Raw genomic sequence first — 24,222 nt, 5'->3', positions numbered from 1 at the left:
ATGGAAAAAGGGGGCAAGCACGTGGCCTAGTAGCCAAGGCACTGGTTAAGTCGCCCACGTCAGTGTCAAGAGTACCTGGGCTTGAGTTCCAGCTCTGGCTCCTGACTCCAGCTTCCTGCTAACGCCGCAGACCCTGGTAGGCAGTGGGGATGGCTCAAGTGAGTGGGTTTCTGTTACCTAGCTCCTGGCTCTGGCCTTGGTGGGCATCTGGAGAGTGAACTAGCAGATGGGAGCGCTATCTCTCAAATAAATTAAATTTTAAAATAGTGAAAACATGTAAATTTTAGGGGGCTAAAAATTGGAGCCACAGGGAATGGCACCATGACATAGCCAGTTAAGTCACTACTTACAATACTGACATCTCAAATCTGAAGGCCAGTTTGAGTTCCAGCTACTCCACTTCGGATCCAACTTCCAGGTAATGCAACTAGGAAGGCAGCAGATGACCCACATACTGGGATCTTTGCCATCCATGTTGAAGACACCACTTGGCTTCAGCTTGGCTCAGACCTGGCTGTTGCAACCATTTCCAGAGGCTGAGCCATTGCCCGTAGTGCCGACATCCAACATCGGCAATGGTTTGGGTCCTGGCTGCTCCACTTCCTATCCAGCTCCCTGCCAGTATGCCTGGGAAAGCAGCAGAAGATGGCTCAAGTCTTTGGGCCCCTGCACTCACGTGGGAGACCTGGAGGAGGCTCCTGGCTCTTAGCTTCAACCTGGTCCAGCCCTGGCTATTGAGGCCATTTGGGGAATGCACTAATGGATGGAAGATCCCTCTCTCTGTCTCCCCTCTCTCTCACTCTGCCTTTCAAGTAAATAAATGGATCCTTAAAAGAGAAAAAAAAAAAAAACTTATTTCTCCTCTTTCCCTCTCTCTCCCTAACTCTGCCTCTCAAGTAAATAATAAATGTCTTTAAAAATTACAGCCACAATTTAATTAAACAGAAAGTAAACCAGGTGTCATTAAGATCACCTGAAATCTTAATTCAAAATGCACTTCAATATGTACTAAGCCTATACTTTCTACTGTGGGCAATACAACGGAGGGGTGAAAAGTATAAAAAACAGTTATTGCTTACAGGTAGCTTATGACCTAGCCAGGGAGGCAGATGAAACCATGAAGAAACACAAAACCACAAGTAATTAGGTACTAGTCCAGGGGTCCCACAGAGAAGAGGGAGAGATCAGCACAGGTTAAAGTGAGAATAGAGAAGCTGAACTATGAGGTCCACCAGGTTTGACAGGAATAGAAAACCAGAACAGGGAAGACCTCTAACTAGAAGTGTGGCTCCACCCCAGGTGCAGAAATATGCTTGCTGGGGCTGGTGCTGTGGCACAGCGGGTAAAGCCGCCGCCTGCAGTGCCAGCATCCCATATGGGCGCCGGTTTGAGTCCCAGCTGCTATTCTTTCAATCCAGTTCTGTTATGGCTGCTTCTGGCTCCTGGCTTTGCATCAGCTCAGCTCTGGCCGTTGCAGCCATTTAGGGAGTGAACCAGTGGATGGAAGACCTCTCTCTCTGGTTCTATCTCTCTCTGCAACTCTTTCAAATAAATAAAATAAATCTTATAAAAGGGGGGTGGGTAGCACTGTGGCGCAGCGGGTTAATGCTCTGACATGAAGCGCGGGTCTCCCATATGGGCACCAGTTCAAGACCCAGATGCTCCACTTCCGATCCAGCTCTCTGCTATGGCCTGGGAAGGCAGTGGAGAATGGCCCAAGTCCTTGGGACCCTGCACCCACTTGGGAGACCTGGAAGAAGCTCCTGGCTCCTGGCTTGGGATCAGCGCAGCTCCAGCTGTTGCAGCCACTTGGGAAGTGAACCAGTGGATGGAAGACCTCTCTCTCTCCCTCTCTCTCTCTCTCTGCCTCTCCTCTCTCCTGTAACTCTGATTTTCAAATAAATAAATCTTTAAAGAAAAAAAGAAAAACTGCAGAAAACATGCTGTATGGATAAACCAAAATTTTCTTAATCAAAATGTTTAAAATTTCAGCCGGCGCCGTGGCTCAATAGGCTAATCCTCCACCTTGCGGCACTGGCACACCGGGTTCTAGTCCCGGTCAGGGCGCCGGATTCTGTCCCGGTTGCCCCTCTTCCAGGCCAGCTCTCTGCTATGGCCAGGGAGTGCAGTGGAGGATGGCCCAGGTGCTTGGGCCCTGCACCCCATGGGAGACCAGGAAAAGCACCTGGATCCTGGATCCTGCCTTCGGATCAGCGCGGTGCGCCGGCTGCAGCGGCGGCCATTGGAGGGTGAACCAACGGCAAAGGAAGACCTTTCTCTCTGTCTCTCTCTCTCACTGTCCACTCTGCCTGTCAAAAATATTAAAAAAAAAAAAAAAAAGTTTAAAATTTCACCATCACAAACAACATCACCACATCTCTATGGGTAATCTTGGTACATATTTCAAGAGGTGAAAATGTTGAAATTTTTTAAAGTATTGCCAAATTTCCTTCCAGAATGGTTACACTGATGTATGCCTCAAATGTGGTTTTTCAAAGGACACTGACAAGCCGGAAAGTCCCAGCAACAGAGGAGACAGGAAAGCCCAGTCTGGGAGCCAGGTGCCCAGGAGGCCCAAGTGGACGGGGAGAATCCACGCTGCCCCTAGGCTGGAGCACCAGGCCCTCCTGCTCACTGGGAGCAAACGTATGCAGGGTGGGCAGAGGCAGAGGCGGGCAGCCACTGGCTCACTGCCCTGTGCTAGGTTCCTGCTAAGACGTCCTCCTCCCAGCCCATGTGCTCCACAATGCCCTGGATTGGGTCTCAGACCGACTATCCTAACACTGAGCCTCTTTCCACCGTGGAGAAGTAGGCAGTGGAACAGCTGATGATGCTGGAGTAACCGATGGTGCCCAGAACTCCCTACGGAAAAACCACTTAACCTTTCTGCATCTGTATTTCCCATCTGAAAATGGGATTAGTGAAATTTTAATCACAGATGTAGCACATAGAGTAAACGAACACGTCACTTTATATATTTTTATCACCTATACAGGTGTCACCCCTGGCCATGCTGTCCAAGCCAGGAAAGGAGCATTTTCCCCAATTTTTTCTGCCCTCTCCACTCAATCACTGTCTGTCCTCTTTACTCCCCAGGACATCTTCCTTGCACCCTGTTGCCTTCCCCCAGCTCAAGCCACTCACACTCTCACCTGGAGCTCTCCCTGGTGCCCAGCTCCCCACCTGTCCCTCAGTCCCCTCTTAGGCACGGGCAAAACAGGCCTCATCCCTCCCCTGCCTCACACTCCTCAATGGTCTCCATCTTCCTCGGGACCAAGCCCAAGAGCGTCTCATAAGAGCCTCGGGGATCTGGCCTCCGCCCGTCCTTGCAGCCCCAGAGTCTCTAGCTCTGATGAACAGCTTCTAACTGCACTTCCGGTCTCTCACCTCCTGGTCTCCACACTCTACTCCTTGCCTCTGGAAGGCATACATCTATGTTTCCTCTTGCTCTAACGATACCACAGACTGAATGAAGGGTTATTTGGCTCATAGTTCAGAGGCTGCATCTGGTGACCTCCTCGTTGCTGTGGGGACTCCGCAGAGTTCCAAGGTGGGGAGAGAGATGGCTTGCTAGCTTGGGTCTTTTAATTTTTTTTATAAAGTCACTAATGCAACCATGGGGGCTGCACCCTCACAGCCTCATCTAATCCTAATTACCTCCCGGGGCCCCGCCTCCAACTGGCACTAACATAGCACTGGGGAATCCTGGGGACACACCTGAACCCCGGCAGCACCTTCTCATCTGCTTTAGCCGGTGGGGTCTCCCAGCAAGCAAGTAGAAGTACCAAGCACTTCTCCAATGTCAGCCAGTGTTATTTGTTCCTTTAAAAGTCTTTTTCTTCAATATAGCCCTGTCAAATTATCACATTTGGCTTTCAGAAATTCATTTGCTTGATACAATACTATTCACTGACAGCTCTATAATCTCTGTACAGCAGGGCTTTGAGACTGCAGTCAGCAGAAGGGAGCCAGGATCTGCTCAAAACTGCATCTGCACAGCAGGCACCCTATTCTGGCTGTGTGTGTTCATTTCTGGTGATTTAGGAAGCTTTAACGAGCATTATGGAGGCTCAGAAACCCTAGAACCATGTCCTTGGCACAATCAGCAATAATACTGCCCCCAAAACTTCTAAATGTCTTAGAAGGAAGCACAGGGAACACCTGGCCAGGCTCCAGGAGGAATTAAAAACTGTCACAATTCTTTATCAGGTGACAGTAAAACCAAACTTCAACCAAAAGTGTTCAAGCTGGCATCCCAGCAGCCATCCTTCACCCCCGTCTCCTTCACCTCGTTCCTTCAACTGTGTCCAGACCCACCTCACACCTTCCGGGACCTCCTCACCAATCCAATCAACGCCTGCGTGGAAGCCATCCTCTCTCATCTGCAGCACTGTCCTGCGTTTCCATAGTGGCCCTGAGACTCACGCCTGTACATGCAGTCAGGATGAGCTCTCTGATTTCATGAAAAGCAAACACTGTCGTCACATGATAGGGCCGGCATAGTGGTAGAGTGGAAAAAGCCGCCACCTGAGACACTGGCATCCCATATGGGTGCAGGTTCAAGTCCTGGCTGCTCCACTTCCAATCTAGCTCCTTGCTAATGGCCTGGGAAAGCAGCAGACGGCCCAAGTGTCTGGGCCCCTACACCTACATGAGAGATCCAGAAAAAGCTGCTAGCTTCAGGCTGACCCAGCCCTAGACATTGGGACTATTTGGAGAGTGAAACAGTAGATGGAAGATCTCTGTCTCTCCTGCTCACTCGCTCGCTCTCTCTCTCTCTCTCTCTCTGTAACTGTGCTTTTTAAATAAATAAAAACAAGGGGCCAGTGCCGTGGCTCACTTGGTTAATCCTCTGCCTGCAGCACCAGCATCCCATATGGGTGCCGGGTTCTAGTCCCGGTTGCTCCTCTTCCAGTCCAGCTCTCTGCTGTGGCCCGAGAGGGCAGTGGAGGATGGCCCAAGTGCTTGGGTCCCTGCATCCACATGGGAGACTGGGAGGAAGCACCTGGCTCCTGGCTTCAGATTGGCGCAGCGCCGGCCGTAGCGGCCATTTGGGGAGTGAACCAACGGAAGGAAGACCTTTCTGTCTCTCTCTCTCACTGTCTATAACTCTACCTGTCAAATAAAAATAAATATAAATAAATAAAAACAAATCTTTAAAAAGTCTCCCACAAATGGGAGAAAATATTTGCTCATCCTATATCTGAGAAGAGAACTGTACCCAGAACATATAAAGGACTATCTTATAATCTAATAATAAGGAGCCAGCATGTAGTATAGCAGGTAAAGCCTCCACCTGCAATGCTGGCATCCTAAATAGGTGCTGGTTTGTGAACTGGTTGCTCCACTACCTACCCAGCTCCCTGCTAATGGCTTGGAAAAAGCAGCAGAAGATGGCCTAAGTGCTTGAGCCTCTGCTACCAACATGGAGGACCTGAAGAAGCTCCTGGCTTGGGCAGGGCCCAGTCCTGCCACTGTAGTCATCTAGGGAGTGAACCAGTAGATGGAAGATATCTCTCTCTCTCTCTCTGTAACTCTGACTTTCAAACAAATAAATAAATCTTCAAACAAAATAAAATCCAATAATAAAAAGATTTTAAAATAGGCAAATGGAGGCCAGTGCTGCGGCATAATGGGTGATGCCAGCATCCCATATGAACACTGGTTCAAGTTCTGTCTGTCCCACTTCTGATCCACTTCCTGCTAAAGCACCTGAGAGGGCAGTGGAAGGTGACCCAAGTGCTTGGGCCCCTGCACCCACGTGGGAGGCCTGGAAGAAGCTCCTGGCTCCTGATCGGCCCAGCTCTGGCTGTTGTGGCCATTTGGGAATTGATCCAGCAGATGGAATCTTTCTCTTTCTCTCCCTCTCTCGCTCTCTCTCTCTCTCCCTTTCTGTCTCTCCTTCTTTCTCTGCAACTCTGTCTTTCAAATAAGTGAATAAATCTTAAAACTAAATAAATAAAAATAAAACAAAATAGGCAAAAAGAGCCGCTGTTGTGGCATGGCAGGTGAAGCTTCTGCCTGTAAGGCCAATACCCATACAGGTGCTGGTTCTACCTGGCCGCTCCACTTCTGATCCAGCTTCCTGCTAATGCATTCTGTAAGGCCAATACCCATACAGGTGCTGGTTCTACCTGGCCGCTCCACTTCTGATCCAGCTTCCTGCTAATGCATGCTGCAAGGCCAATACCCATACAGGTGCTGGTTCTACCTGGCCGCTCCACTTCTGATCCAGCTTCCTGCTAATGCATTCTGTAAGGCCAATACCCATACAGGTGCTGGTTCTACCTGGCCGCTCCACTTCTGATCCAGCTTCCTGCTAATGCATTCTGTAAGGCCAATACCCATACAGGTGCTGGTTCTACCTGGCCGCTCCACTTCTGATCCAGCTTCCTGCTAATGCATTCTGTAAGGCCAATACCCATACAGGTGCTGGTTCTACCTGGCCGCTCCACTTCTGATCCAGCTTCCTGCTAATGCATGCTGCAAGGCAGCAGGTAGTGGCTCAAGTGCTTGAGCCCGTCACCCACATGGGAGCCCAGATGCTTCAGTCTGGCACCAACTGCTGCAGTCATTTGGGGAGTGAACCAGCAGACAGAAAATCCATTTCTAACCTCCTCCCTCCACATTTATTCCCTGCCTTTCAAGTAGGTGAAAATAAATAAACGTTTAAAGCTACAGAACACCGGCCAGCGCCGCGGCTCAATAGGCTAATCCTCCGCCTTGTGGTGGCGGCACACTAGGTTCTAGTCCCGGTCAGGGCGCCGGATTCTGTCCCGGTTGCCCCTCTTCCAGGCCAGCTCTCTGCTGTGGCCCAGGAGTGCAGTGGAGGATGGCCCAAGTGCTTGGGCCCTGCACCCCATGGGAGACCAGGAGAAGCACCTGGCTCCTGCCTTTGGATTAGCGCAGTGTGCCGGTGGCCGGCTGTGGCGGCCATTGGAGGGTGAACCAACGGCAAAGGAAGACCTTTCTCTCTCTCTCACTGTCCACTCTGCCTGTCAAAAATTAAAAAATAAATAAATAAATAAAAAAGCTACAGAACACCGCTGTGACTTCTATAAGTCATGAGGCTTTCTCCCCGCACTGGTCCCATCAATACTCCAAACCTAGGAGGTGGCAGCCTCCACTGCTGACTGGCAATGCCTACAGCCACCTTCACAGGCAACTTTCCCGGGCCAGGAACACTGGGGCCAGGACTAACGCACAGTCTAAGTCATCCACTTTTTTTTTTTTTTTTTTGACAGGCAGAGTTAGTGAGAGAGAGACAGAGAAAGGTCTTCCTTCCGTTGGCACACCCCCCCCCCCCAAATGGCCACTATGGCTGGAGCGCTGCGCGGATCCGAAGCCAGGAGTCAGGCGCTTCCTCCTGGTCTCCCATGGGGTGCAGGGCCCAAGCACTTGGGCCATCCTCCACTGCCTTCCCGGGCCACAGCAGAGAGCTGGACTGGAAGAGGAGCGACCAGGACAGAATCCGGTGCCCCGACCGGGACTAGAATCCGGGGTGCCGGCGCCGCAGGCGGAGGATTAGCCTAGTGAGCCGCGGCACGTAAGTCATCCAATTTCAGCACAATGCTCCTAACTGACAACACTAATGGATTACGGGTTCTCTCCACAACCTCTGGGAAGCCACCACTGGTATCCTGGCTGTGCAGTCTAGGTTTAAAGTCTGGCTACAGCATCTACTAATTAAGTGGCAAATTCTTACAGCGGAATACAAGAACTGAGGGGATGTTTACCTTCCAGATGGAATTGTGTCACTTCTCCCCCCCGCCAATGGCCAGCCGGGGCTCACAGGCTAGCCCCAACACTAGCATGGAAACAGGGCATTTCTAACTCCGCCCGGGGCCACTCTCCCACCCACACGCTCTGCTGTAGCCACCACTCCCTGAACACAGGCGGGCTGCGTGTCTCTGAAGAGCACAGTTCCTCTCGGCCCTCCCTGCTCCCCACCACAGTCTGTAGGGAGGGGCTCTCCCCCAGGAAGCCGCCTGGTCCCCCGCTGCTTCCACACAGCACCAGCACCGCTGTCTGCTTTGGTCTGGTCAGTGGACTGTCTGTGTCCACTGGTCAACACGCTTGTGGCTTCAAACGACAAGCAGGACGCAATCAGTGCTGAACGGATCTCTCTTCAAGCACCCGATCACCCTGCCTGTGAGACGGCGGCAAAAACTCCATCCAGATCCAAAGAACGCGTCCCCCCAGACAGCACACACCCCGAACAGCTCGACTGTACCCCGGCAGTCCTCAAAGCCGTCAACCACGCCCTCCTGCTTCGACAAGCGGTGTGTGGCGCTCTCCACGCCGGGCTCTACGTGGACGGCTGCTTCCTGATCCAAGCGAGGACCTCCGTAAACAAACGTGGGAAGCCCCTCAGGTTACACAACGGCCAAGGCCCAGCCTGGGGCGTCCACACCCGGCTTGGACCCAGCCCAGCCCTGGCTGTCGCAGGCATCTGGGAGTGACCCAGCAGGTGGACGGTCACTCTCGCACTCTGCTTTTCAGGATGAAAATAAACATTTCTCCAAGAGGCAAAGTCAGAGGTTCATCAAAGCGCACGGGACACGGTGAGAAAGCACAAAGCAGTCTTTCAAAGGCCAGCAGGCACCGACAGCCCAGACGCACTCGCGTGACTTCGTTCCCACACCGGGCCCACGCCAGCGGGTCTGGGGTCCCATGGCTGGGAAGGGAGGTCCCCAGACCCCCTGGCTGCACCCAGCTCGCACCAGGACGGCCGCACCCTGCAGACAGAAGCCGCCTGACTCCCGTCGGGGCCGCCGAGAACAAAGGGCAGGGAAGGGGCACGGGAGCAGAGGCCACGCAGAAGCCCAGGGAAGACAGCAGACGCAGGGGTCCCGGGCCACAGAGGAAACCAGGACCCTGTCCCTGCCGCCGCCGCCGCCGCCTGGCGCGGCGAAGGCTCTCGCGCCCCCAGCCCGCAGCTGAGAACGGGCGACGCTGCGCCCGCACCCCGGGCAGCCCCTTTCACCCTCACTACCTACCCTGCCGCCCAGGCCTTACAGACGGGGCTGACAGGGGTCACTCGCAGCCCTGTAACCACCCACACTCCACCATCCCGCGGTCTGGGCTGAGGGACGCGGCCAGACCAAGCGCCGTCCCCGGACCCGGGCGCCGAGGCCGCGGCGGGGCCGCGCAGGGGCGGAGCGCGGGGCCGAGCGTCTGAGGGGGCGTCGGACCCCCGGCCAGGCCGCGCGGAGACGGGTGCCGGCAGCCGCCCAGCGCCCCCGGAGTCTCGGCGCCGGGGCGGGGCGGCCAAGAGGGGAGACGCTGAGGAGCCGAGGCGGAGGCAGGCCTGCGCGCGGAGGGGGTGGGGGCCCCGCGTCCAGCCGCCCGCGGCGTCGCCGGACTCACCTCCCGCGGCGGGCCCTCCGGACTGGTCAGCCCCGCCGGGCCGGGAGGCGGGGATGGACGCCCGGCCGCGGGGGCTGCCGGGAGCCCGTTCCCTGGGCAACAGGGTCGACACGGGCGAGGGGCGGCCGGCTCCGCCGGGAGGGCTAGAGCGGCGCAGCCGGAAGTGACGTGCGCGCTTCCGGCGGGCGTGGGCGGGGCTTCGCGGCTCCTTCCCGGGATACCTGCGGACCGCATGGAAGGTGCGTGAGCGGGGGCGGTGTCCCGGGGCTGGAAGCGTGCGAGTGCTGCGGGCTGGGCCGGGGCCCCGGATTAGGTGGGGTCCTTGCCCCGCGCGGCCCTCGCCGTCTGCCCGGGCGCCCGTCCGTCTTGCGGAGCCGGTTTTGGAGCGCACGCGGTGCCAGGCCACGTACGCCAGCTCCTCCAGAGTACCCGGGCCCGGCGCGTTGCCCGGTGGCGGCCCAGGCGCTTACGCGGCTCAGCTCCCTTGAACCCTCCGGGACCCCGTGAGACCGCATTGTTTTGCGGGGCGGAGGCGCGGGGCTCCTGCCGGGGCAGAGAACGCCTCGGGTGGGCGTAGCCCAGGCAGCAGAACCTCCCCTCCAGTGGGCACGGTTTGTGCAGGACCTGAGCGGGACCCGGTGGCACAGAACGACTGCAGGGAATGCAGGCGTTAGCCGGCACATACCGTGTGCAGAAGCACAGGAGACGCTGCGGGCTCCGGCCCAGCCTGGGGCATCCAGGGAGATGCGGGAGTGACTCGTGAAACCCCGCATCCGGCCGTGTCTCTGCCGCACTCCAGGCCCCTCGCCTGCACTCCACTGTAGGCAGGCCGGTCCAGACCTGTTCTGGCCTCTGGTTCTGGCTGTCTGAAGCCGCCTCGCGCTGTTTCCTCTCGCCACGTGGTTTTCCAGCTCCAGCAGCCTTGTTCCGGCTTGCGGTCTCCGCCGCCGCCTTCTTAGGGCTTACACTGACACAAGACTCCACTATCTGTGACGGTTGCCATGAGGGCCGTTTACGTAGTACTGCCTGCCTCGCCTTGGCAGAGTGAGTTCCAGAGAACTGAGCTTTATCGTCTTAGTGGCATGTTGTAGGCCGTCAGCAAGCAGTTTTTTTAAAGCAGAGTGAATGAAAAAAAAAAATCAATGTAAAGTCGAAAAGTGGAGCTGTCCAGGACACCAGGAATTAGGCAAGTGGGTGGGGGACAGCAGCTGAGCCACTGCGGAGGCATAGGAGAGCGAGTGATGGGCAGGGCTTAGGTCCCAGGGCCCCGTGATAACGGGTGACAGCAGACGCTTGCTGTGTGCCAGGCCCTTAGAACTTGGCTTGTACTCACTAATCTCACAACTCTGTGGCAGGTCCTTTTAAATCTCCGTTTCACAGATGAGAACACTCAGGCTGCAAGAGGGTAACTGACTTGCCCAAGGCCTCACAGCTGACCAAACTGGGATTCAGACGCAGGCACTGTGGCCTTCAGAGTCTAAAGATTTATTTGCTTTGAAAGGCAGAGTGGGCCGGCGCCGCGGCTCACTAGGCTAATTCTCCATCTGGGGCGCCGATTCTCCGGGTTCTAGTCCCGGTTGAGGCACCGGATTCTGCCCCGGTTGCCCCTCTTCCAGGCCAGCTCTCTGCTGTGGCCAGGGAGTGCAGTGAAGGATGGCCCAAGTGCTTGGGCCCTACACCCCATGGGAGACCAGGAGAAGCACCTGGCTCCTGGCTCCTGCCATCGGATCAGCGCGGTGCGGCGGCCATTGGAGGGTGAACCCATGGCAAAAGGAAGACCTTTCTCTCTGTTTCTCTCTCTCTGTCCACTCTGCCTGTCCAAAAAAAAAAAAAAGGCAGAGTGAGGCCAGCGCCACGGCTCCCTTGGCTAACCTCTGCCTGGGGGCGCCGGCACACCGGGTTCTAGTCCCGGTCGGGGCACCGGATTCTGTCCCGGTTGCCCCTCTTCCAGGCCAGCTCTCTGCTGTGGCCCGGGAGTGCAGTGGAGGATGGCCCAAGTGCTTGGGTCCTGCACCCCATGGGAGACCAGGAGAAGCATCTGGCTCCTGGCTCCTGCCATCGGATCAGCGCGGTGCGGCGGCCATTGGAGGGTGAACCAATGGCAAAAGGAAGACCTTTCTCTCTGTTTCTCTCTGTCCACTCTGCCTGTCCAAAAAAAAAAAAAAAAAAAAAAAAAAGGCAGAGTGAGGCCAGCGCCACGGCTCCCTTGGCTAATCCTCTGCCTGGGGGCGCCGATACTCCGGGTTCTAGTCCCGGTCAGGGCGCCGGATTCTGTCCCAGTTGCCCCTCTTCCAGTCCAGCTCTCTGCTGTGGCCCAGGAAGGCAGTGGAGGATGGCCCAAGTGTTTGGACCCTGCACCCCATGGGAGACGCAGGAGGAAGCACCTGGCTCCTGGCTTTGGATCAGCGCAGCACGCCAGCAGTAGCAGCCATTTTGGGGGTGAACCAACAGAAGGAAGACCTCTCTCTGTCTCTCTCTCACTGTCTAACTCTGCCTGGCCTGTCAAAAAAAAAAAAAAAAAGACGTCACAATAAAGCCCCAACTTGATCTGCAACCTTTGAAAGTGCCCGCAGTGCTCAGTTTAAAAACCTCTGTGGCGCCATCGCACTGTGAAACAACTCAGCTGTATCTCGTGAGTTTAAATGTAAAAAATAAATTTTAAAACTCTGTCTTGTTCCAGGAACTTTTCCATTCACCCACATTTCCACTGTGTTTGTCCAGTGGACGGGGCATTTCAGATGGTTTTACTGTTGGAAGTGATAAGGACATTTGAACCTCCAACTGTGATCAGCTATCCCAAATAATTACATTTCTTCCATTGTCAGCAAAGACTCTCGGAATTAAAACACCCAGAAAACCTGTTTTATCGGTCAGCGCGAGAAAACTTAAGGACAATGCGGCCGATTGGCACAATTTAATCCTGAAATGGGAAACCCTCAACGATGCAGGTTTTACCACTGCAAATAATATCGCCAACCTGAAAATCAGTTTACTGTAAGTACATGCTCAGAGCTATTTGTTGTTAATGATTGGGCAGAACTTTTGTGGGAATCTTTTAGGGTGGGAATTGACCAATATGAATAAATCTAAAATTAAAATGTTAGGCAGAAAAAACCAAGTGGTAAAATGATTCATTCGAGGATGAACTGTATATGTGCATTTTACATACAGGGTCATGCAATACATCATTCGTGATTATGTCTGTATATAAAATTAAACATGCAGGTGCCATCCATGATCCTGGAATATTCTAGGAAGAATGGTGTTAGGGTGGGAAGTACATGGGATTTCCTACAGTTGCATTTATTCAAAACAGGCAAACCAATTACAAAAAACTGTTAGCGGCAGCACCAGTTCTGATTGGATGCTTTGCTTTACTACTTCTCAGCATTTATAATTAAGTGAACACACATACACAATGGTGCTTAAGAAGGCTCAGGGAGGGGCCGGCGCTGTGGCGTAGTAGTTCAGCCTCGGCCTGCAGTGCTGGCTTCCCATATGAGCACTGAGTCCCGGCTGCTCCTCTTCCGATCCAGGCCCCTGCTGTGGCCTGGGAAAGCGGTGGAAGATGGCCCAAGTGCATGGGCCCCTGCACCCGCGTGGGAGGCCTCTGGCTCCTGGCTTCAGCCTGATCCACGTGGCTGTTGTGGCCATGTCGGAGGTAGACCAGTGGATGGAAGTTCTCTCTCTCTGTGTCTGCCCCCCCCCCCACCCCATAACTCTGCCTTTCAAACAAATAAAAATTTTTTAAAAAAGTATCTTTCGGGGGTGGGTGTTCGGCACAGTGGTTAAGATGCCCACATTCCGTAGCAGAGGGTCTGTGTTCGAGTTCTGGTTCTGCTTGCAATTCCAGCTCCCTGCAGTGCTCATCCTGGGTGGCAGCAGGCGCTGGCTCAAGCACTTGGGTCCTCTTACCCCATGTGAGAGACCTGGATTGAGTTCCAGCTCCCAGCGGCATCCTGGCCCAGCCGTAGCTGTTACAGGCATTTGGGAGTGAATCAAGTAGAATGTCTCTGTCTCTGTCACTGCCTTTCCAATAAAAGGAGAATACGTGAAGACTATATTTTGTGCTCTTTTGTTTTGTCTAGGAATAAAGACAAAATAGAGTTAGAGGGCAGCAGCCCAGCTTCTAGTGAGAATGGAGAAAAGGAGAATGTGGAATATCATAAGGAGCTGGAGGTGCTGTGTGAGGAGCTGCAGGCCACCCTGGATGGTTTGGTAAGCGCAAAGACACTGGTCATTGTCACTGAGTCCAGAGGACACATCTGGTATTTGGCCATTGATAGCATCTGGCGTGGATAGATTTAATTGACAGATTCAGTGCAAAATTGAGTGACCAGTGGATATATTCATTGTAAGAATACATGTAAACAATGACATTTGTAATGATAAGCAGCAGTGCTTATGTAAAATATTTGACATGATTATGTGGGTATTGCGTTCTCTAGGATTTATTATAACAAAGTGAAGTGACTTTTCTTCAGCCTACCCACCTTCCGAATCCTGATGCTTCCCGTGACGCTGTCTTAGCGTGTGCTGCATCCCTGCACGTGAAGTGACCCTTCCCCACTCTGAAAGCCACTGTGCACAGCCCATGCCTGGAGCGGACAGGCCTCAGCTACCTCCAGTGTGGAGTAGCTGCAAAAACTGTTTGGAACTCTACACAGACAGTTTGTCACTTCTCCCTCATTCGCTAATTTTTTGACCATTGATTTCTACTGGTCTGGACTCAGGATGTTTATTTTATACTGGGGTTGTGATCCAACCTGCTTCATGTGGTTGGTCAGATTGCTCCTGTTCTGTTGGCTCCGACGTCCGTTTGATGTGCTGGCATCCTGGGAACCCATGGGGAAAGGTTCCAGGATCCCCTTAGAGACCAAGTCCAACGATGCTCTCTGTCTCTCACTGTCTAACTGTTTGCCTCATGGGTAAAATGGCGTAGTATTGGCACAGGACCTGTGCACATCCCCCCGCTAGCTCCACATCATCTCTAGATGACTCAGTGTCTAATAACAGTGTAAATCCTGGGTAAGTGCTTGTCACATTATCTTCTGCCTGTTCAATACTGCTTTATTTTCTGAATTCTTTTAATGTTTATTTATCTTCATCTTCTTGAAAGCCAGAGAACAGAGAGAGCACTCCTAATTCACTCCACTAATGGCCATAACAGCTGGGCTGGGCCAGGCCAGAGCCAGGAGCCAGGAGCTCCATCCAGGCTTTTGTGGGCCACAGGAGTCTGAGTACTTGAGCCGTCGCCTGCTGCCTCCCTGGATGCAACAGCAGGGAACTGGACAGGAAGCAGAAGAGCTGGGACTTGAACCAGGCACTGTGGGAAGAGGTGCAGGCATCTCGTGCTGCAGCTTGACCCCTGTGCCGCAGTGACCGCCCCCTCTTGACCCCCTGTGATGCAGTGACCGCCCCCTCTTGACCCCCTGTGCCGCAGTGACCACCCCCTCTTGACCCCCTGTGCTGCAGTGACCGCCCCCTCTTGACCCCCTGTGATGCAGTGACCGCCTCCTCTTGACCCCCTGTGCTGCAGTGACCGCCCCCTCTTGACCCCCTGTGATGCAGTGACCACCCCCTCTTGACCCCCTGTGCCGCAGTGACCGCCCCCTCTTGACCCCCTGTGATGCAGTGACCACCCCCTCTTGACCCCCTGTGCTGCAGTGACCGCCCCCTCTTGACCCCCTGTGCTGCAGTGACCGCCCCCTCTTGACCCCCTGTGCTGCAGTGACCGCCCCCTCTTGACCCCCTGTGCCGCAGTGACCACCCCCGAATGCTTTGATTCAGATACGAAACCTGAGGATGTTTGAGGGCTGACTCCGTCCTCATTGTGAAGTTCTGATCTGAGTTTGGTTTCTGGTTTTGTTTTTGTTTTATTTATTTATTTGGCAGAGTTAGACAGTGAGAGACAGAGAGAAAGGTCTTTCTTCCGTTGGTTCACCCCCCAAATGGCCACCACGGCCAGCACTGTGCCGATCCAAAGCCAGGAGCCAGGTGCTTCCTCCCGGTCTCCCATGCGGGTGCAGAGCCCAAGCATCTGGGCCATCCTCCACTGCCCTCCTGGGCCACAGCAGAGAGCTGGACTGGAAGAGGAGCAACCGGGACTAGAACCCGGCGCCCATATGGGCTGCTGGCGCCGCAGGCAGAGGATTAACCAAGTGAGCCACGGCTCCAGCCCCTTTTTTTTATTATTTATATATTGATTTATTTTTGAGCACTTCCTTTCTGGCTCAGAGATATTTTTATTTGGAAAGCAGAGTTACAGAGATAGAATCTTCCATCCACTGGTTCACTCCCCAGAGGCTGTAACAGCCAGAGCCAGGAGCCAGCAGCTTCTTCTGGGTCTCCCACGTGGGTGCAGGGGCCAAGCACTTGGATCATCTTCCTCTGCTTCCCAGGCGCATTAGCAGGGAGCTTGATTGGAAGTAGAGCAGCCAGGACTTGAACCGGCACCCATAGGGATGCCAGTGCCCCTGCTGGCAGCTTAACCCACTGTGCCGCAGCACCAGCCCCTCGGAGCTTAGCTTATGCATTTCTTGCCTTAGTCCCAGAATCAGCCATTTCTGTAAGGAGCCCTGGTTCCTCTAACGAGAATACTGTCAGAAACCAAGCTCTGTGTGCTGTCTGGTTGGAAGTTTTCTGCTCTAGTAAATACATTCTATTTTAAAGTGGTTTGGAAATAAGTTCTCATTCTCTGTTCAGAACGTAAAGCTGGGAGGCAGAGAGCTTGTGTTCCAGTCCAGCTGCCTGCTAATGCACACCTGGGCTGCAGCAGCTGTTGCTGGGGTGCCTGCTGCCGACATCTGGGACCTGGACTGCGTTCCCCGCTCCCGGCTTCAGCCTGGCTTGGCCCTGGCCACTGCGGGCATTTGGGGAGTGAACCAGTAGATATACCTCTTGTCTCTCTGCCTTTGAAATGAAATGTAAATAAATAAAACAGAAGTTGATATGCAAAGGTATTAAGATTAGTTTTCCTATTTTCCTGCAGCCTTTAGAGAAAATGGCTTTCCAGTCTTAGCTTTAAGTAGATGTCTGTAATAAATTTGACTTCTCTGAGTTTCATGCCCTCTTCCCTTAAGGTGAACTGACATTTCTCAGTGCAGTCTGTGTTGGCTGTAGGAGGGGACTGCCAAGGTCAAAGTGGCAGTGTGGGCGCTGTCCGTGCTCTCAATCCGGGTCAGCACACGCCCATGCAGCCGGGTGTCCATTGCTGGCCACCTGCAGAGCTGGAGGGCCGGGATTCCCCTGGAGCGCCCGCTCTTCTTCAGCTTTTCCTAGAACCAGGTGGCAGCAGAGCAAGGCACAGCCTCCTCCCTCGCTCACCCTTGAGCGATTCGCCTTGCTGTAAAATGGAAATGCTGAGTCCTTCCTTGTGGGGTTGGACCAAAGAAATATTGAGCCTAAAAAGATTTTGGAAGGGAGTGAAGTCCCTTAAAAATCAATGCTAGCTAAATTTAGAGCCTTCCACTTCCTGTGCGGTTGGAGAGTGGCTGCAAGGACCAAGTGCAAGAATTAAGATTCTGATGGTTTACGTTTCTTTCCTTCCTCACCTAAAGTCAGTTCTGCTCAGGAGTTTGGGATTCAGTCATCACAGACCTGTGCTGCTTAAGTCTGAAGGCCCAGCCCCTTTACCATCACTTCATGTAACAGATCCTTACCTGCCTCCACGTCGCCTCTGTGCTCGTGGACACTGACTGCTGTTGGCGCCCTGGGAAGGCAGGGATTTCACGGTCCTGTGTGCCTATGTGTGCAGTGGGGGTGGTGGCACACGTCCTGCAGTGGCCTAGGCTCAGGACCAAGGGCAGCTGTCATCATCTTCTTCATCTTTCCTCTGGTAAATGAGTTTCAGTTTTCTCAAAGGTAGTCAGAAATGAGCCCATTTAATGCCTTTTCTCCTGTCTTTCATTCCATAAAAGCAGCAAGAGCTGACCTCAGGATTCCTCCAGATCTTTGGGACTGAAACATCAGTGCTGTTCAGAGATTTCGTGTGTGTGTGTGTGTGTGTGTGTGTGAAGATCTATTTATTTGAAAGGCAGAGCATCAGCAGAGGGGGAGAGAGAGAGCATGATCTTACATCTGTTGGTTCCCTCCCCAGGTGGATGCAGTGGCCAAGGCTGGTCCAGGCCAAAGCCAGGAGCCCAGACCCCAAAGCGGGTCTCCTACTTGGGTGCAGGAGCCCAAGCACTACCCTCCCATGCACATGAGCAGGTAGCTGGATTGGACATGGAGTAGCTGGGACTTGAACCAGTGCTCCAGTGTAGGAAGCTCGTGGTGCAAGTGGCACTGCAGGCCACAACCCTGGCCCCCGGAAACCTCAGTGAAGTGGGGCTGGGAAAATTTCTCTTTTTCAGGACTGGAAATCTGGAGTTTATTACCCACGTAATCCAAATTAATGAAATCATAACGATCTTCCTTCTAACTCCCTGGAAATTTATCCTCCATGGAGTTAATGGTATTTACTTATTGGCATTTTGATCTCAATAGACTAAGACTTCTTTGCTTTGAAAACTTACGGTTATTGAATTTGAGACTGGAGAGTTCAAATTATATTCTTATATTCCAAACTAATATCTTTTCAGACCAAAATACAGGTGAAGATGGAAAAGCTGTCTTCAACTACCAAGGGAATTTGTGAACTAGAAAATTACCATTATGGGGAGCAGAGTCAACGGCCCCCTATGTTTCACACGTGGCCCACAGCCCATTTCTGTAAGTTGTTCTTTCTGAGTTGGTTTTTCAGAGGGCAGAGGTTATAAAGAATGTTTAGCATCATTTGATTCAGTACATGAAAAAGCTGACGAGGCTTTGAAGTTCAGTACAAGGATCCTTCAAGAGGAAAGGCAACAGGGGTGTCTTTTTTAAAGATTGATTGATTGAGCCGGCGCCGTGGCTCACTAGGCTAATCCTCCACCTTGCGGCGCCGGCACACCGGGTTCTAGTCCCGGTTGGGGCGCCGGATTCTGTCCCGGTTGCCCCTCTTCCAGGCCAGCTCTCTGCTATGGCCAGGGAGTGCAGTGGAGGATGGCCCAGGTGCTTGGGCCCTGCACCCCATGGGAGACCAGGAAAAGCACCTGGATCCTGGCTCCTGCCATCGGATCAGCGCGGTGCGCCGGCTGCAGCGGCGGCCATTGGAGGGTGATCCAACGGCAAAGGAAGACCTTTCTCTCTCTGTCTCTCTCTCTCACTGTTCACTCTGCCTGTCAAAAAAAGAAAAAAAAAAAAAAAGATTGATTGATTGATTTGAAAGGCAGAATTAGAGGCAGAGGCAGAGAGAAGGCTTCCATTTGCTGGTTCACTCCCCAAATGGCCACAACAACTGGAGTTGGACCGATGCAAAGCCAGGAGCCAGGAGCTTCTTCAGATCTCCCACATGGGTGCAGGAGCTCACAGACTTGGGCCATCTGCTGCTGCTTTCCCAGGTGCATGAGCAGGGAGCTGGGTCAGTAGTGCAGCAGCGGGGACTCAAACCATCGCCCATGTGGGATGCCGGCCTCGCAGGCAGCTGCTTTACTCATTACTGCACATGCTGGCCTCCTTTTTGTTTTAGTTACAAAATAAATTGAGGTCATTCCAATGTCTGCAAATAATAATTGATAGAATTAAAAAGGAGAGAATGATCCTACATAAGAAGCAGGATCCACAGCAGACTCATAGAATGGCAAATGTCCTAAAGAGCACTCTGGCCTCAGAATCAGCCCTTAAGGCATTTGGATCTGACTAAAAAGCCCATAAGAGTTTTGCAGGCATGGAAAGCCAAGACACTGTGGCAAAAAAAAAAAAAAAAAAAAAAAACTAAATGAAAGATCTCTGTGAGTGAGATCCCAGCAGAAAGAATGGGCCATCAAAGAAGGCAGTACCTTTCTCTGAAGGGAGGAGAGAACTTCCACTTTGACTATGGCCTTGTCTAAATAAGATTGGAGTTGGTGAACTCAAGAGGCTTCCTTAGCCTTGGCAGCTCATGACAAGAGCCTTGGGTGATCACTGACGTCATAAATAAGAGTGTCAATTGTTAAATCAACAACGGGAGTCACTGTGCACCTGCTCCACATGTAGGATCTCTGTCCTTAATGTGTTGTACTATGCAAATTAATGGTAAAAAACTACTACTCAAACAGTACTCTATACTTTGTGTGTCTTTGTGGGTGCAGTCTGTTGAAATCTTTACGTAGTATATACTAAGTTGATCTTCTATATAAAGATAATTGAAAATGAATCGTGATGAAGAATGGGATGGGAGAGGAAGTGGGAGATGGGATGGTTGCGGGTGGGAGGGAGGTTATGGGGGGAAAAGCCGCTATAATTCAAAAGCTGTATTTTGGAAATTTATATTTATTAAATAAAAGTTGAAAAAACTGATTAGGAACTAGTAAAAAGATCAGAGAGTCTGTTGAGATACATGAATAAAATTTATTCAACTCAAAAAAATTTTAAAAAGTAAATTGAGGGGCTGGCGCCATGTTTCAATAGGCTAATCCTCCGCCTGTGGCACCGGCACACCGCACACCGGGTTCTAGTCCTAGTCCCGGTCAGGGCGCCAGATTCTGTCCCGGTTGCTCCTCTTCCAGTCCAGCTCTCTGCTGTGGCCTGGGAGTGCAGTGGAGGATGGCCCAGGTGCTTGGGCCCTGCACCCACATGGGAGACCAGGAGAAGCACCTGGTTCCTAGCTGCGGATCAGCACGGTGCGCCAGTCACAGTGCGCTCCATTGGGGGGGTGAACCAACGGAAAAAAGGAAGACCTTTCTCTCTGTCTCTCTGTCCACTCTGCCTGTCAAAAAAAAATAAAAATAAAAAAAAAATAAATTGAGGTCACTGTATTCAACCTCAGGGAACTGACAACTAGGAAAATTGAAACTCGTTACTTAAATAAGCTCTGTGAGACATTTCTTAAAGGTTTATTTTTGTCTTTGTTGGTTGCAAAGAAAGGCTGAGGTATTTGATGTTGATTTGAGACTTGACTTTTAAATATTATTTTTTATTTCATGCTGCTTACCCCATTACCTGATTGTGATCCCCACCCAGCTGGTCTTGACCTCAGTGCCATTGCTGGTTTTAGATGTTAACGAGGAGCTCATAAGAGGACGGATTGTCCCAGCTCCGGATAACTGTCTGGCCCTTAAGGGAGCTTTCTGTTGGTTTCAGACGAGGTTTCCCGCAAGCTCTCGGACATGTACCGGCAGGAGCTGCTCCTGAAGCGCACCGTGGCAGAAGAGCTGGCGCACACCGCCGACCGCGACCTCAGCCTGAGCTACCTGTCCATGTGGCTGCACCAGCCGTATGTGTGCAGCACCAGCAAGCTGCACCTGGAGAGCATGCTGCTGGAAACGGGGCACCGAGAACTGTGACCTCCCGGAGTGGCTGTGGACGAGCCCGCGTCCCGGCCCCAGGCTGCCGGCTCCTGCCAGGTCTGCTCATGTCTGCTCAGTCCCGTGTAGGCCACTGCCCTGCCGGTGCAGGTCCTGCACACTGGGTCATTCCACCTGCTTCTCACAGGCTCTCCAGGCACGGCTGCCACTGCCGTGGGAGCCCCTCACGTGCTGCCACCTGCCACTTCGTGTCACACATATGAGTGCTTCTGCGTCCCTGAAAGGAACGAGTGACCTGGTTTTTGTAAATTAGATGTCCTTTACATATACATTTATGCAGAAAATCCTTGGTATTAGGTTTTATATCTATCTGAATTGCTTACACTTTTATGACAGTATATTAATTTTCTGATACAACTGATGTTTAAATCCTGTGTATTTGGTACTGAGGCACAGTGGGTTAAGCCGCCAGCATCCCGATCGGCGCCAGTTTGAATCCCCTCTGCTCCACTTCTGATCCAGCTCCCTGCTAATGTGCCTGGGAAAGGAGCAGAGGATGGCCCAAGTGCTTGGGCCCCTGCACCCATGTGGGAAAACCAGATGGCATTTTGGGCACCTGGCTTCCGCCTGACCCAGCCCTGGCCTTTGCTGCCACTTGAGGAGTGAACCAGCAGATGGAAGATCTCCCCTCCCCACCGACATCACTCTTCCTGTCAAATAAGTAAATAAATATTTAAAATAATAATAGTCTTTGATTTTTAGCTTTTTCCTATTGAACCATTCAGGTACTGCTGATGGGGCAGGCATTTAGTGCAGTGGCTAAGTTGCGACTTGGGATGCCCACATTCCCATTCTGGATGCTCAGCTCCCTGCTAATTGTCTGGGAAGGCAGCAGCTGATGCCCTGCCACCCATGTGGGAAACCACATAGAATCTCTGGTTCCTGGCTGCAGCCTGGCCCAGCCCTGGTTGTTGCAGGCATTTGGGTAGTGGGTCAACAGATGGAAGACCTCTCTCTCTCTCTCTCTCTCGGCCTTTCCCCTTCGCCCTCTTCCCACCCCATTGCACTGCCTTTCAAATAAATAAATCTTTAAAAAATAAACAATGGGGGAGGGCCGGCGCTGTGGTGCAGTAGGTAGTCCTCCGCCTGTGGCACCAGCATCCCATGTGGGTGCCATTTTGAGTCCCAGCTGCCCTTCTTCCGATCCAGCTGTCTGCTGTAGACTGGGAAAGCAGTAGAAGATGGCCCACCAGCACTATGGCGCAGTGGGTTAAAGCCTTGGTCTGCAGCACCGGCATCCCATATGGGCACCAGGCATCGGTTCTAGTCCCAGCTGCTCCACTTCTGATCCAGTTCTCTGCTATGGCCTGGGAAAGCAGTGGAGGATAGCCCAAGTCCTTGGGCCCCTGCACCACATGGGAGACCTGGAGGAAACTCCTGGCTCCTGGCTTCAGATGGGCTTAGCTCCTGCCATTGCAGCCATCTGGGGAGTGAACCAGCCAATGGAAGACCTCTCTCTGTCTCTCTCTCCCCCTCTCTCTCTCACTCTCTTTGCCTCTCCTTCTTTCACTGTGTAACTCTTTCAAGTAAATAAATAAATCTTTAAAAAAAGAAGGCCCAGGTACTTGGGTCCCTGCACCCATGTGGGAGACCCAGAAGAAACTCCTGGCTCCTGGCTTCGGATTGGTGCAGCCCCACCTGTTGCAGCCATTTGGGAAGTGAACCAGTGGAAGGAAGACCTTTCTGTCTCCTCTCCCTCTCAACTGTCTGCAACTCTACCTCTCAAATAAATAAATAAATCTTTAAAAAATAAAAAAGAAATGATGGGGCCAGCACTGTGGCAGAGTGGGCTGAGCTTCTGCCTGCAGCTGTGGCATCCCATGTGGGTGCCGCTTCGTGTGTGCGGCTGCTCCTTTTCCAGTCCAGCTCTCTGCAACGCTCTCACTGCAAGAGCAGCGGAGGATGGCCCAGGCACTTGGGCACCTGTACCCACGTAAGAGACCCCGAGGAGGCTCCTGATCAGCCCAGCTGGGCCACTGCAGCCATTTGAGAATGAACCAACAGATGGAAGACTTTTCTGTAATTCTGCTTTCAAATAAATAACTCTTTAAAAAATAAATGAAATGGAGCCGGCTTTGTGGCATAGTGGGCAAAGCTACTACTTCCAACGCCAGCAGTCCATATAGGTACCAGTTGAAGTCCCAGCTGCTCCACTCCCGATCCAGCTCCCTGCTACACATGTGGGAGACCTGGCAAAAGCTCCTGGCTTCTGGCCTTGGCCTGGCCCAGCCCTGGCTATTGTGGTTATCTGGGGAGTGGATGGAAGATCTCTCTGTCCATCCCTCTCTCCCTGATTTTCAAATAAATAAAATAAAAGTTAAGTGATGAACAAAAATGAATCTGCAGCGCCGTTTCCATGTGAAAGGAACGGGGAAGTTGGTCCGTGTGGGGCTTCTGGTTAATCCTAGTGGATGGACCACACAGCTTCGTCACAACTGACAGGGAAGTGGAAGGCTAGAGTGCGGGTGGGGGAGGGCTTGGAGATGAATTCAAAAACTAAAACATTAGCTCCGGGGAACATAAAAGCTAAAAAATAATCACAGTGTATTACACGCAGCTCAGTCATAACAATGTGACCCCAACTGCTGACCACCTAACTGGCCACGCTGGACCAGACCACGTGGCCACTGAGTTGTGACAAGTACGTTGGATGATGGGTTTGGACTCCCCTGCAGGTCTCCCCACTGGGGTGGGTGCCAAGGCCCACCGTGTCCTGCGCCTGGCCTGAGCGAGAAGCCCACCCACCTTCGCTGGAAGCCGCCAAGTTAGGGAAGCTGTTCCTGCGGCATCAGGAGAGGAAGTGTCCTCTCGTGTGCGCGCAAGAAGCAGAGTGCTGAGATGAGCTGTGCTGTGGGACTCTGGGAGCTCTGCCTGGGACGCACAGCACAGGGCTCCCCAGACGCAGGGCCCAAGTCGTGCTCGCTGCTGTCAGCTCCGTGCCTGGCACCCGGCAGCTCTCGAGCGCATGTCCCCTGAAGGGGCATTCTGTTATCAGAGCTCCTGTGTTTCCAACTCTACAGCGGGCAGCTTTAATTGAATCGTTTAGATTTACTGTCCATCCCCAGTACCACACACAGTGCTGCACTTAAGTAGTGCAGGATGCCTAACAGCATAGTGTCCTATAAACAGGAAATAAATGCTTATTTGCCAGAGCCGTGTCCAGGCCATGGTCAAGTTTGACTCTGCTGGCTGATGGGCATTATGAACCATGCTCCAGGAGGAGGCTGTGACCACAACTCCAGGAGGGGACTCGTGGGTTAGTGGGATTCTGGGCCCTGGAGATGTGGCCCTGCGTCCACAGGACAAGCCCAGCCTCTGCTGGCCCCATTCTTTGCAGCTGTGGCCGGCTCATCTGCAAGCCAGGAAACTGCCCCTCACCTGCTTTGGGATCTGAGAGGGCAGGAAGGGCTCCCCAGGCCTCCAAAGTATAGGAAATGCCATGAGGGCAGAGCCCAGCCTGCCGCAGGCCGCAGGAAGCGCGGGACAG

The 24,222-nt window shown here is 52.8% G+C and overlaps 2 protein-coding genes across 16 annotated transcripts in view; one reads left to right on the top strand and one right to left on the bottom strand.

Annotated features, from left to right (window-relative positions):
• TECPR2 (tectonin beta-propeller repeat containing 2) overlaps window positions 1-11,988 on the bottom strand; it is a 121,239-nt gene extending 109,251 nt beyond the window's left edge. For 6 of the 14 annotated variants that reach the window (XR_007915142.3, XM_051834816.3, XM_051834824.3 and 3 more), the window contains exon 1: window positions 9,370-9,519. Coding sequence is in view for 1 of the 14 variants with exons in the window: in XM_051834827.3 (XP_051690787.3) it covers window positions 9,370-9,603 (234 nt within the window). In the remaining 13 variants the exon portion in view is untranslated. Of the gene's footprint in view, window positions 1-75; window positions 134-350; window positions 6,767-8,233; window positions 8,978-8,999; window positions 9,350-9,369; window positions 10,008-10,054 lie in introns of those variants that run through there. The other 8 variants (XM_070065420.2, XM_089322738.1, XM_051834821.3 and 5 more) reach the window with 8 other exon arrangements.
• Window positions 9,559-21,420, top strand: CINP (cyclin dependent kinase 2 interacting protein). Of its 2 annotated transcripts, XM_002721704.6 has the most exons (5): window positions 9,559-9,608; window positions 12,195-12,363; window positions 13,458-13,587; window positions 17,952-18,081; window positions 20,512-21,420. In XM_002721704.6, exons 1-5 carry the CDS (start codon window positions 9,602-9,604, stop codon window positions 20,712-20,714), a joined length of 639 nt encoding a protein of 212 aa, XP_002721750.3. In that variant the 5' UTR covers window positions 9,559-9,601; the 3' UTR covers window positions 20,715-21,420. The 2 variants fall into 2 exon arrangements, with proteins under 2 accessions (XP_002721750.3, XP_051690790.2); XM_051834830.3 differs by lacking the exon at window positions 17,952-18,081.
• Window positions 21,421-24,222: the final 2,802 nt, after the last annotated feature.

This window comes from Oryctolagus cuniculus, chromosome 20, assembly GCF_051225735.1.
Source record: "Oryctolagus cuniculus isolate XC-2025 breed Fujian yellow rabbit chromosome 20, ASM5122573v1, whole genome shotgun sequence".
NCBI classification, from domain to species: domain Eukaryota; kingdom Metazoa; phylum Chordata; class Mammalia; order Lagomorpha; family Leporidae; genus Oryctolagus; species Oryctolagus cuniculus.
This window is presented reverse-complemented; position numbering and strand designations above follow the sequence as displayed.